General features: G+C 40.5%; 1 protein-coding gene across 10 annotated transcripts in view; it reads left to right on the top strand.

The window, feature by feature from the left end:
• The window catches only part of Dock7 (dedicator of cytokinesis 7), a 195,938-nt gene that overhangs the window by 150,077 nt on the left and 32,549 nt on the right, over positions 1 to 13,312 (top strand). For all 10 annotated transcript variants that reach the window (XM_028870268.1, XM_028870264.1, XM_028870266.2 and 7 more), the window contains 6 exons: positions 2,848 to 3,030; positions 3,131 to 3,266; positions 6,744 to 6,840; positions 8,634 to 8,730; positions 10,306 to 10,440; positions 11,141 to 11,293. In XM_028870268.1, the coding sequence (XP_028726101.1) occupies positions 2,848 to 3,030; positions 3,131 to 3,266; positions 6,744 to 6,840; positions 8,634 to 8,730; positions 10,306 to 10,440; positions 11,141 to 11,293 (801 nt within the window). The remainder of the gene's footprint in view (positions 1 to 2,847; positions 3,031 to 3,130; positions 3,267 to 6,743; positions 6,841 to 8,633; positions 8,731 to 10,305; positions 10,441 to 11,140; positions 11,294 to 13,312) is intronic.

Genomic DNA, 13,312 nt, shown 5'->3' with positions numbered 1-13,312 from the left:
TACTTCCTTCAGAAAACACAGTAGGATATACAGACACTGCTGTGTTTGGCAACTGTTTTAATAACTTTATGTGTTCTTATTTCAGTGTATAGCTTAATAGTTTTAGTTATTTCTAGAGCTGTGCAGCTTTCTCCACAAGATACTTTGGTAACATTTCTGTCTTCCCAAAAGGAGCCTGTGTCTGTCATCCGCTTATTTCTACAAACCCCAGCAAGATTGTAACTAATCTACTTCCCATTTGTGCAGACCTAAAGGTTCTGGCCGTTTCGTGTAAATGAAATTGTATGCTGCCTAACCTTTGTGCCTCCTTCCTGTCACCACTCACTGTGTGTGTTTTTGAGATTTCTCTATTTATGCTGTGGCACGTATGAGTGCTTCTTTTCTTTTTTAAATTACCAAATATTGAAGCATTCTGTTGATACACCCAAATTTTGTTTATCTGTGTTTTAGTTGGTTAATATTTAGATAGTTCCATTTTTCATCTGATAGGAATAAAAATGCCATTGTGAACATTTGTGTGCAGGTCTTTCAAGTCTCTTGGGTAGAAACCTTGGAGTGAATTTGCTGGGCATCTCTCATTTAACACTTTGAGAAGCTAAGCCCTTCTTAAATGGCGTGAGCACCCCAGTCAGTGCTTATTGGCACATCTGTTGCATGAACCCTAATTGGTCTCTATAATACAATCCCAGAGCCAGATAGTGGGGCAAATGCTGACAGATCAGACAAGCAGAGCAGCCAGCCACTAGAAAACTCCTTACCTCTAAGAATCCTCAGCCTGAAAAGGGGCTGAGCTCCTGTCTCCTCCCGCCTTATGTTCCTCTCTCCACCCAGGCAATCACTTCCTGTCTCCATCTCCCAAGTGCTAGGATCAAATGTGTGTGCCACCACTGCCTGGCTCTGTTTCTCTTTAAAACTGATCAGTCTTGTGTAGCCCAGAGTGCTTTGCCTCTGCCTCCTGAGTGCTGGGATTAAAGGCATGCGCCACCACTGCCTGGCCTCTGTGGCTAACTAGTGTGTTAGCTCAGCACTCTGATCTTCAGGCAAGCTTTATGTGTTAGATCACAGACAAAACATCACCACACACATCCTCTTGTGTGTGTTCTTTGGAGAAAGGGCTGTGAAAATCCTTTGTCTTGTTACTGAATTGAAAGAGTTCTTCATAGATTCCAGGTGCAGATCCTTTATTAGATACGTGATTCACAAATAGTCCCCGCTTTTCCATGGATTATCTTTTCTATTCTTGATGATAGTGTTTAAAATGTAACATTTTTGGGTTTTTTGCTTTTTTTAATTGTTTATAGAAAATTGTTAAAATTGCTGAGGTGCTTAATCTTCTACCATAAGTGTCTGCCCAGCTGCCTTTCAAACGGTGAGCAGTGTGCTTACCTAAAGCCTATGGTATTTTCAAGACGGCAGGCCTACCTGTCCTTTGCCAAGCATGAATTCTTATTCCTAAAATTAAGGAACAGTATAGGCTAACATATTTGTAGATAAATCATTATAGTACTAGAAAGCCCAAAACATTTTCTATGGGGCACTAAAAAACTGAATTCTTTTCAAGGATGTGAATTGGATTGTTGGAGCTTGATGTATCAAAATTTAAAAAAAAAATGTAACTTTGATGAGCTCCAGTTGATTGATTTTTCTTGTGTGGTATGCTTTTGGTGAGAATTCTATGTAGAAAAATGTATAAAGTGAGCCGGGCGGTGGTGGCGCACGCCTTTAATCCCAGCACTTGGGAGGCAGAGCCAGGCGGATCTCTGTGAGTTCAAGGCCAGCCTGGACTACCAAGTGAGTTCCAGGAAAAGGCGCAAAGCTACACAGAGAAACCCTGTCTCAAAAAACAAAAAACAAAAAAACAAAAAAAAAGAAAAATGTATGAAGTGCATGTACACAATCTAATGGAAGGACAAGCCTCGGGGTGCATGTCTGCAGTCCAGCACTTCTGTACATACAGTCAGGTCGTGTTTGCTAGTTTAGTTTATTCCTTTTCATTTGTTTTCCATAACTGCTCGTGCTGACTGGGATCTCCAGGGCAGCAGAGTACTTGATATCTTCAGGAAAGTCTTCAGCATCTTATTGTTGAATGTATTATTGTTAATGCTCTGTGTTAAAGAACATGGTTCCCAGCACCTACACTAGGTGGCTTACAACCTCCTGGAACTCAGTTTCAGAGAATTTAGTGCCTTTTTCTGGATGGACTCCAAGGGCACCTACACTCACATACAATCACACATATACAGACACAGAGTTAAAAACAAAATCTCTACTTAAAAAAATGCAACATTTAAAAATTATTTTTCAAACTTTTTCTTTAGTCATTAAGATCAAATTGTTTAACTTTCTATTCTTTTTTATTTATTTATTTATTTATTTATTTATTTGCTGTTGTTTTTTGTTTGGTGGTGTTTGAGACAGGATCTCACTATGCAGCTCTGGAACTTGTTATGTAAACCACGCTGACCTTGAACTCACCAGAGAGCTGCCTACCTCTGCCTCCTGAGTACAGAGGTGTGGGCCACCACTAATGGCGGATTTAAGTTAATTGTTAAGACAACCTTGAAATCCTGAGTTAAGTTTAGACTTTTTATAACTGTGTATTGATTATTTGTTTTGCTCGTGTTTTATTTAGGACTTACATATTTATGCTCTTAAGTAATTCTGCCTATAACTTCTCTCTCTCTCAGTGTTCTTTTGGGGTTTGAGATCAAAGCTAGGCTAGCGATTGACGTGGGCCAGAGTTTGCTTTTTCATTCTGTTCTTCTCAAGAGAGTTACAGGTGTGTGTCAGCCGAAGACCAAGTGATCACTGGTCAGTGGGTCTCATGCTACTGTTGTTCATTTTCAGAGTGGCAGGCAACACACCAGCTTTTCAGCAGAGTCGAGCCGGAGCCTTTTGATCTGTCTGCTTTGGGTTCTCAAGAACGCAGATGAAACAGTTCTGCAGAAGTGGTTTACAGACCTCTCCGTCCTACAGCTGAACCGGCTGTTGGATCTGCTTTATCTGTGTGTATCTTGCTTTGAGTACAAAGTAAGTAGCCAGTAGACCATTGAAACTTATGAGGAAGTAAACTAATATGGAAAGGAAGAAGGAAATGTCCTCAGTGCCTCTTCTGATGTTTACGTTTTAGGGGAAAAAGGTATTTGAAAGAATGAATAGTTTGACCTTTAAGAAATCAAAAGACATGAGAGCCAAGCTTGAAGAAGCCATTCTGGGGAGCATCGGTGCCAGGCAGGAAATGGTGCGGCGGAGCCGAGGGCAGCTCGGTAGGTGGTGGGTGCATCTTCTCTCGGTGAGGGCAGCTCGGTCACTTCCAAGAATGAGTTCTGTAGTTATCGCTGCTGCAAGTCCACGGTGGCTTTGAGAAACACTTTGCCCATAACTGAAGCAGCGTGATAATTGCTTCTCTGAAGGTGCTGGTTGAAATTCTAGTGCAAATGATAAGTGTGTGTCCTGGTTTGCTGGGCATGGTTTTAGTTTTGCCCGCTGCCCTTGTGTAAGTATCAATAGCACTCCTTCCTACTCCTTTTCAAAACAGACACTTCAGATTCAGGGCAAAATTGAGCACAAAGGACAGAGATGTATGTGTATCCTCTGGACAGACACATCCTCCATTATCAGCATCTTTGAGAGTAGCACACTTCTTAGTGGGTAAGCCCACAAGAGCACGTCATCACCCAGTCTAGGATCCATTCTGTGTAATATGCCCTTTACTGTTAAATGTTCTGTTTTGCACTATAAATAAATTTATTGTGTACCAAATAAAAAAATGCTGCCCACAGACTCACATGTGAGGTAGAAAAAAATAATTTATTCCCCATGGAGGTCTATTTATAATCCTAGGTTGGCTGCCATTAACCATGTCACCTTGGTCACGATACTTAATCTCCCAGCTTCCTTTTCTTCACCTCTTTGTAATTGTTTTTACAATTTAGAAGGTAGTGTAACTACCTGATCTTATCATCTTTGTGAGCATTTGTAAATGTGATAATATATGTGAGCATTTGTAAATGCTAAAATGACATAAATACTAATATTGATAAAAGTTCTGTAATGTCAGAGAAATGGCTTAGTCATCTGTGTAAAGAATACATACTAAATGCCTAGTATGTATTTGGTGAGTTAAAATATGAATCTGTGAATGAATCTTTATATAGTTATTTATTTTGAGATAGAGTCTGATCTGGTGGTCTAACCCTAGGTGGCCTCAAACTGATTATGTAGTCTAACCTTAAACTGTTGGTGACCCCCCTGCCTCACTTTTCAGTATTGGGATTACAGGTGTGTGCTATCATATCTGGCCTATGAACAGTAATTGTTAATTAGAATTTTCTTTCTTTTTTCTTTCTTTCTTTTTTTTTTTTTCAAGACAGGGTTTCTCTGTGTAACCCTGGCTGTTCTAGAACTCACCCTGTAGATCAGGCTGGCCTCAAACTCAGAGATCCACCTGCCTCTGCCTCCTGAATGATGGGATTAAAGGCGTGCACCACCAGCACAATTAGGATTTTCTGACATGCCATTAGCATAAGTCATTTATTTAAGTAGATTTTATATACTGTTTGTGTTTAGAATTTAATGATGAGTAAGACCCAGTCAGCCTGGAAAGGAAATAACAGAGCTCAAGCCAGACAGTCCTAGCAGGGAGGTAGGCAAGAAGTCTTGTGGGCAGGGTGGCTAATAGCTTAGGCTTGTTACTCACTAGCTCTTACAACTTAAATCAACCCCTATTGCTTATCTATGCTCTGCCACATGGCAGTACCTTCTTTTAGCATGGCATGTTCATCTCCTGCTTTCTCTGTGTCTCACTGGTGATTCCGCCCTTCTTCCTCCCTGCACTCTCCTTTTGTCCACAAGTCCCGCCCAACCTCTACCTGCCTAGCTATTGGCCATTTAGCTCATAGAGGTCTGAGACACCTGCCCTTGAGTACACAGACACATAATTAATAATAATAATAATAGTAATAATAATAAATCTAGAAGATAATTCAAATTAAAAACCTCAGAAAGGAAGGAAAGAAAAACAATAGGAAAGCATAGATTTGTCTGTCATTGTATAAAATGATCTCTGTTTCTTAGTACTTTTTAAATTCCTGTGTGAACTCTGAATTTTACCTGCACTGTTCTACTGTCCTCTCAATGGTCCTCAGTCTCGTTGTTTTCAAATGTGGAGTCTTCATTTCCCACTCGAAAGCTTGAAATCCGATTCCATCACATGCTTGTGTATTTACCACCAGTATCGGTGCTTTCTCACCCTTTCCTAGAGAACCAGGAAGTAACTGTGTACTGTGCTGAGGAAGGACACAAGTTTGGGTTCCCAGCACTCACATCAGGCAGCTCATAGCCTCCTGTGCAACCTCACCTCCAGAAAATCGAATCCCCTCTCCTGGCTTCTGTGGAGTGTTCTCTCCGCATGTACACACACACACACACACACACACACACACACACACAACACACACACAACACAAAAAAAAAAAAAAACACAACACACACACACACACACAGAGAGAGAGAGAGAGAGAGAGAGAGAGAGAGAGAGAGAGAGAGAATCTTTTTCTTACAAGAAGAATTTAATCTTACTGTTACAGTTTTTTTAATCTTTTCATGTGTGTGTTGTATCTCTATATGCATGTTTGGATATATGCATGTGTGTAGATTGTGTGTGCATATGCGTGTGTGTGCTTATGTTGAGCCTAAGGTTGGTGTGAGGACTCCCTCAATCATTCCTCCTTTTTCTTTAAGGCAAGGTCTTTTCGTTAACCCAGATTGCTCCGATATGACCATCTTGCTAGCCACCTTGCTCCAAGGGTCCCTGTCTCTGCCTCCTGAGGCTCAAATTACAAGCGGGCGGCCAGGTCTGCTCAGCGTGTGTCTGGGCTCTGGGACTCTGAGTCCCTGTTCTCTTGCTTGCAGTGCGAACACTTTAATCAGGAAGCCGTCTTCTCAGCCTCTCTTACGTGTGGTTATGGACACAAACTTACTGTGCACTCAGTATATTCCAGATACTTCATATTAAATGCTGAACAAAACGAACATCACTTCTGTCAAGTAACATGTTCTTATATGAATAAATGCTGTGGAGCCCAGTATGGTGGTTCACATCTGTAATCCCAGCACTTAAGAAGCAGAGGCAGGAGGATTACATTAAATTCATGACCAGTTTTGGCTATATAGTGCATTACAGGCCAGCTTGGACTACAGAGTGGGACCCTGTCTTATTAAAAATTAATAATCAATGTTATGAACAAAAGCAAAGCAAATGCTTAGGCAAAGACATCTTGGAGGATGGGAGAAGGCTTTCTGAAGAGGTGATGAGTGATTACTTACCCAGTGGAAGTTTAAGAGCAAACCCATCAGATAAAAGTCTCAGGAGCCATTGCGTGAGTCCTGGCTCCGGAGCCTGTGTGGTGAGACCATTCCGACTAGCCTTGCCCACAGGAGAGCAGGAGGGTAGAATAACCTAACACATTCCAGTCCCTCAGGGAAGTGAGGCCGTTCCATTTAGCCTTCTGATAAAGCCCATGTTAGGTCCTTTCTTTGCTTGTGTAAAAGGATGGGGGTTTCCCCCAAGAAACATCCTGTATGGAAAATATTTTCTCCTTTGAAAATCTCCACCGTCCATTTCTTCCACTTGTACTGAGAGAATGACTTTATAAAATCAAAGATATGCACTATTTCTTGTGTGTTTTCCAATATGTGTACTTGTCTTCCGCATGAAATACCATGTGAAATTGGTTTGACAGAGAGGAGCCCATCTGGAAGTGCCTTCGGGAGCCAAGAAAACCTGCGGTGGAGAAAGGACATGACCCACTGGCGTCAGAACACAGAGAAGCTTGATAAGTAATACACCTTCTAATCTCTTCTAAGGCACCGCCTAGATTTTAAACAGAAAAAGAAAACGATACATTTTAGCTTTTCATTTTTATTAGGCATATATCTTAGAAGATAAATATTTTTGTTTCATTTTTAAGTTTTAGATTTAAAACTATTTGAGAAAATAAGTTTATATGTTATAGTAAAATACATTGCATATTTAAAAACTCATAAATAATGCAAACCTATTTATCCAACTAATTTTCTATGGAAAAGTCATTTGGCAACTGATTTCAGCATCAAATTGTTTTGTTTTGTTCATTTTTTCTCTCTTTATTGAATTACAATTAGCATTGTTTACACTATACAATATACGTTTTGATATGTATATACAATTGTGTAATGATTATAATCACGTTTGTTAACATTATCACCTCAATAAGATTTTTTTAAAAGTTTTATTTCTAATGTATGATTCCATCCCGTCTTGCTTAAGACTTAAATTACTAGTTGTGGTTCACACCTTTAAGCCCAGCACTTGGAAGGCAGAAGCAGGCAGATCTCTGTGAGTTGGAGGCCAGTCTGGTCCACATAGTGAGCTCCAGGACAGCCAAGGCTACAAAGAGATAAAGTTAAATTACCTTCTGAGAATATTTGTATGAATATCTAAGAGGAAATTAGATAAAATCTTAGAAAAATTAAGTACTTTTCTTGTTATTAAATACATTGAAAATGTTTGGAATCAAAGCTGAGTGCTCAGCTTTTGAATGTTGCTTTGCATACCTGCAGTATATATAGCGCCACCTAGTGTCTCTGCTGCCGGCTGTGCAGGAGAATGTTGGCTGCACACCTGCAAGGCAGAGCAGACATGTATGCCTTGAGTGGCACTGTGTGCCTCTGTTGGGGACAGGTGTGTAGACTGCTGGGCATGGTGGCACTAGGGAGGCAGAGGAGGCAGCAAATCTCTGAATTTGAGGCCAGCCTGGTCTACATAATGATTCCAGGCCAGTCAGGGCTGTACAGTGAGAACCTGTCAGAGAGAGGGGGAGAGAGAGGTAGAGAGGTTTTACAGAGGTAGAGAGGTGTGTTCCTACACAGTCAACAAGATGTAGGGAGAAGTACAGAGGTGTGTTCCTACACAGTCAACAAGATGTAGGGAGAAGTACAGAGGTGTGTTCCTACACAGTCAACAAGATGTAGGGAGAAGTACAGAGGTGTGTTCCTACACAATCAACAAGATGTAGGGAGAAGTAGAGAGATGTGTTCCTACACAGTCAACAAGATGTAGGGAGAAGTACAGAGGTGTGTTCCTACACAGTCAACCAGATGTAGGGAGAAGTAGAGAGGTGTGTTCCTACACAGTCAACAAGATGTAGGAGAAGTAGAGGTGTTCTACACAGTCAAAGATGTAGAGGAGTGTGTTCCTAAAGTAGAGAGGTGTGTTACTACACAGTCAACAAGATGTAGGGAGAAGTACAGAGGTGTGTTCCTACACAGTCAACAAGATGTAGGGAGAAGTACAGAGGTGTGTTCCTACACAGTCAACCAGATGTAGGGAGAAGTAGAGAGATGTGTTACTACACAGTCAACAAGATGTAGGGAGAAGTAGAGACGTGTGTTACTACACAGTCAACAAGATGTAGGGAGACAAAACATTTTAATATGTGAATTACTGCCTTTTTCTTCCTTTTTATGTGTTTTTCAAGCAAATGTTAATAGTTTCAAGGTTTTTGTTTTAATCATTTCACTTTTGGCTTTTTGAAAGATGAGTAAATGATGAGGAGTTTCATCTGTGATTCAAGTAAAATTTCTTGTATTAGGTCAAGAGCAGAGATAGAGCATGAAGCCCTGATTGATGGAAACCTGGCTACTGAAGCGAACCTCATCATCTTAGACACGTTAGAGATCGTTGTTCAGGTAAGGACAGACAAGAGGAGCCAGAGCACAGACTCGGAAGATGGAGAATGGAAAATCAGTGTGAACCGTGTAAGGATGCTCGGACATTAGTAGTTGACAGACAGGAGGTTCTAAGTAGTCAGTGATTCTCTTAATTGTAAATTCTATCTCTTCCCACAGTTTTCAAATGTTTATTTGAGAGTACTTATAAATCTACTTCTCTTTGTCCTATTTAAGGCCTGTTCTTGTGTTTCCAGTAACCACTGTGTATTTGTATTGGGTGTCCCAATGGAATATATTTAATGTACAACATAGAGCTATGCTAGATTTATTCTGTATCTTCTATATATTAAGCAGTGGTTAATTTTACATAAATGTGAACTACCCTATCAGGAGCTTTCTAGACAGTATTACCCTCTTAGTAACAGGAGTCATTTATAAAGTTTTTCAAGCATTGTCCTAAGCCCTTCACAAGTATTAACTTACTTGATCTTTATAAGAAACAGGGAATTGAAGTTATCATTGTGCTCATCTTGTAGATAACAGTAGTTAGCCATAGAAATGGTCAAGCAGTGCCCCATGATCACACAGGAAGTCAGTCAAAGCAGGATGGGAACCCATTACCAAGACACCTCAGTTGTCTTAGTGACTGCGTCTTTTCTGTCTGCTCCCATCACTTTGGCACGTCTTAATTCAGTGCTTTAATACTGGCCACCTACTTCATAATGTTCTGTATTCTGTTTGTAGTCTGTCCTTTTCTTTCCTTGAGATCATTTTTCTTTTACTGGCCATTATCCTGACTGAAAATTTGAAAACATAAAAACTTCAGTATTTCTTGGGCCTAGAGAGGTGGCTCAGCACTGTGCAGTCAGACATACAGTATGCACAAATAAATAATAAATAGTTTTTAAAGTCTATATTTCTTGATTGCTTAATGACAAAAATGGGAAATTCTTTAGACTTCAAGGGCTTTTTTATTTTGATGCTGTTAGTTGGACTAGGTCTAAACTACTAGAAAAAATAGTATGAAGAGAAAAGTATTTCCAGGAGAGTTTCTGCAAGGTGCTTGCTCAGGCCTTACTCCTCATCACTCTATATCTCATTGAGTAAAAGAACACTTAGGTTTCTAAGGGCATGTCTCATGGAGGCAACTTCTCTTTAGTTTACAGTTATTTTGAGCTTCAAGTTTCCAGACAAAAGTCAGGGTTCTAGTTCTTAAAGGTAGAAAGAAAGAAAGTGATTTTTGATATGAAACCAATGTTATCTGCCATGGGTACCCACTCTAGCTTTTCAGCTTTAACTTCTGCATGGCCCTTGGTCAGATGTCCAAGTTTTTTTATGAATTTTTCTAGAGTGTACTTCATGTTTCCTTGCCATTATGTCTGTGATTCCCCTCCCTGACACCCAACTTAAAGTCTCTCTGGCCTTTTTACTCCTTTTTTTCTTCCATCCAATACTGTTCAGCGTCCTCTCTGGAAGTCCTCCTGGCTTTTACCATTTCCCTTTCTTGTAAATGTTTGGATTTTCATACGTATTTTACTTACCTAGCCACATTGTAGGTCCTGTCTACTTGATGTATTTATCTTTAAATTGCAGACTGTTTCTGTCACAGAATCCAAAGAGAGCATTCTGGGTGGGGTGCTGAAAGTGCTCCTGCAGAGCATGGCCTGCAACCAGAGCGCAGTCTATCTACAGCACTGCTTTGCCACGCAGAGGGCCCTGGTCTCCAAGGTGGGTCTCATGTGCCTGGGTTTCACGTGCCCTTACTTTCTTCTTTAACGCTGCCTAAGGTCGTTCACCACACTCACTGCTCAGTACATTATAAATCAATTTTCAACACTAATAGCCCTGATCCTCTGTCTCAGCTTCTATCTTCAGAACTTGTATTGATATGAATTATTGGTAATCAGTTTCTTGTCCTAAAATCTTAAAATCTTGTTTTGAGAAGAGCCTGACTGGATGTAGGCCCTTGTTCTGTCTGGGGTTTGTGTCCTGGAAACTGAGCCTGGGTTCTCGTGCATGGGATACAAGCGCTCTTTCACTGAGCTCTAGGCCCTGCCCATGTATCTTTCTTTTCAGCTCATTTATTAAGAATTTAATGTATTTTACATACCCTTTGCTGCGTAAAGTGGCTCTGTGTTCCGCCGCCTCAGAGGTTTATTTGCTATTTGCCCCCACCCCCACACCCCCCCCAGATATGTGCATTTGTATTTATTTTACATGTTCATCCTGTTTTCGTGGTACCTGACTGAAAAAACTTCACAGGGTTACACCACTATCTCAACAAGTGATATCATCAGTATTTTAACCTGACTGTGGTATGTGCTGTTGACCTTAACTAAAATTGTCTCTTAACTATTCTTTTTAATTTCTAGGCTAATCTACCAGATTTCCAAGTCAGGCTGTGTTAACGTATCTCTGTTTTGTACAGTTTCCTGAGCTCCTGTTTGAGGAAGAGACGGAGCAGTGTGCTGATTTATGCCTCCGGCTTCTTCGACATTGCAGTAGCAGCATCAGCACCATCCGGTCACATGCCAGTGCCTCCCTTTACCTCCTCATGAGGCAAAACTTTGAGATTGGCAATGTAAGTGTTCTGCCATGAAAGAAAACTGTCTGGGTTCATAATGAAATACAGCTTTAACAGACAGGTGTTAAGAACTTAGAATGTCTTTATTTCCCCCTCCTGTGGATGTCTTACAAAAGTGTGTGTATGCACAGGTGCATGCATGCATGTGGTATTTGTTTGGTAATACAAACTCACTCTGCACCATTTTTACTAGGTGCCAGGTTCTCATAACCCAGAACAAAAGATTCTAGTTACTTTGTAGATTGCACTCAGTTTTTTAAAGTTCCTAAAATTTGACTACACATGGAATTTCTTGATACATGCTCTTGATAGTATTTTCTGTTATTCTGGGAATTGTTTTTTTTTTTTTTTTCTATTCAGGGAAATAAAAAAATAATTTAAAGATTAGTATTAGATGTTCCTTGAAATAGAAGTTGATCATTTAAAACTGTCAGTGATGCTTACTGCATTGGTCACTGCCATCTTTTCAGCTCCCACCACACAGTGTAATATATTTACTGCCTTGAATACTTGAATTCCATTGCTCACCCTGTGGGAGCCACTGGCATATTACAAAGAAACGAGTGATATGAGTTTAGCAAACTAGTACTACACAAAAGATGGACTTCCGGCCTAAGAAACAGTCAGGTGATTAACCGAGAAGTTACTACAGTTATCGGGCTAAGAAACAGTCAGGTGATTAACCGAGAAGTTAGTTATTACAGTGATTCCAAGCAGAATGGTAAGGCTATGACAATTGTAGTGGCTTTAGGAATAAAAAAAAAACAGATGGGTTAGAAGGCAGCAGGGACTGGGTTAGGTTTAGTCTATGAAGAGGAAGAGCAGAAGGAGCAGGAGCTGACCTCTGGATTTTGGGTTTAAGGAAGTCAATGAGAAACAAGGTACTTTGGCTATCCTGACTTTCATCCATGCCCCACCCAGACGGAACTGTTTAGTAAAGTAGAATGGTCTTGAGCTCCACAGAGGAAGATGAACTGAATGCTATCCAGCATAAATGTTAGTTGAAGGAAAGGCAGCTATTTAGTGCTTGTCAAGAGGAAGAGATTTTTGACAAAAATAGAAAACATTGGTGTTTTAGTTTCTTTTCCAGTTGTGTGGTAAAAACCCTGGCCGAAGCAAATGAAGGGAGAACAGGTGGTTTTTACTCCTAGTTCAAGGTGAAGTTCATCATGGCAGGGAAGTCAAGGCATAAGGGGCGTGAAGCTGCTGACCGCTTCACATCCCCAGTCAGGAAATAGACCACTGCTCTGTTCTCTTTTTCTGTTTATGTAGTTCAGGTCCTCTGCCCAGGGAACTAACTAACCTACAATTAAAACAAGTCTTCCCACATCAGTGTAATCAAGAGAATCCCTTGCAAACATTGTTAAAAGCTAAGATTAATCAAGACAGCCCTTCACAGATAGCCAGAAGGCACATCTCCTGTGCGATTCTGGAGTATATTAAGTTAAAAATTAACACTAACCTTCACAATTTGTATTTAAAATAGATAACAGACGAATAAAGAGAACAGAAAAGAAATAGAAAAAGAATAAGATGAGCTGGGAAAGTAGCTCTGTGTAGGAGCACTTACCCTCCTGTGCTGAGGCCCTGAACAGTCCCTAACTCTACAGAACACAAAGACTGGGACAGCTCTATAGAGCAGTGCCACTCAAGATTGTCAAGCAAGAGATTCCACAGAGAAAGTGACCAGTACTGTAGATACGCAGAAGTATGGAGTAGAAAACTGTATAAAAAGAGTTGGATTTGACAACTGCTTTTAAGGGTAATTTCATAATAGGGAACAGTGGAGCAGCAATGAGTTTATACTGTGAACAAAAAGAAGATGAAATGTAAACTCTTGAAAAGCATCTGTGCAAGCATCTGCAGTTCACTGACTGTGCTTTCATTGTCGCATGGGCCTAGGGACGTAGACTAGAGGTAAATACTCCATGTCCCACCATGACTGTGGATATGGTGGTCGGAACGTGAATTAGTGTTAGAGCAGATACTTGTATTCTGTTGATGAGGCTTGCCTCC

The sequence above is a fragment of the Peromyscus leucopus genome, chromosome 2, assembly GCF_004664715.2.
Source record: "Peromyscus leucopus breed LL Stock chromosome 2, UCI_PerLeu_2.1, whole genome shotgun sequence".
In the NCBI taxonomy this organism is placed as follows: Eukaryota; Metazoa; Chordata; class Mammalia; order Rodentia; family Cricetidae; genus Peromyscus; species Peromyscus leucopus.
This window is presented reverse-complemented; position numbering and strand designations above follow the sequence as displayed.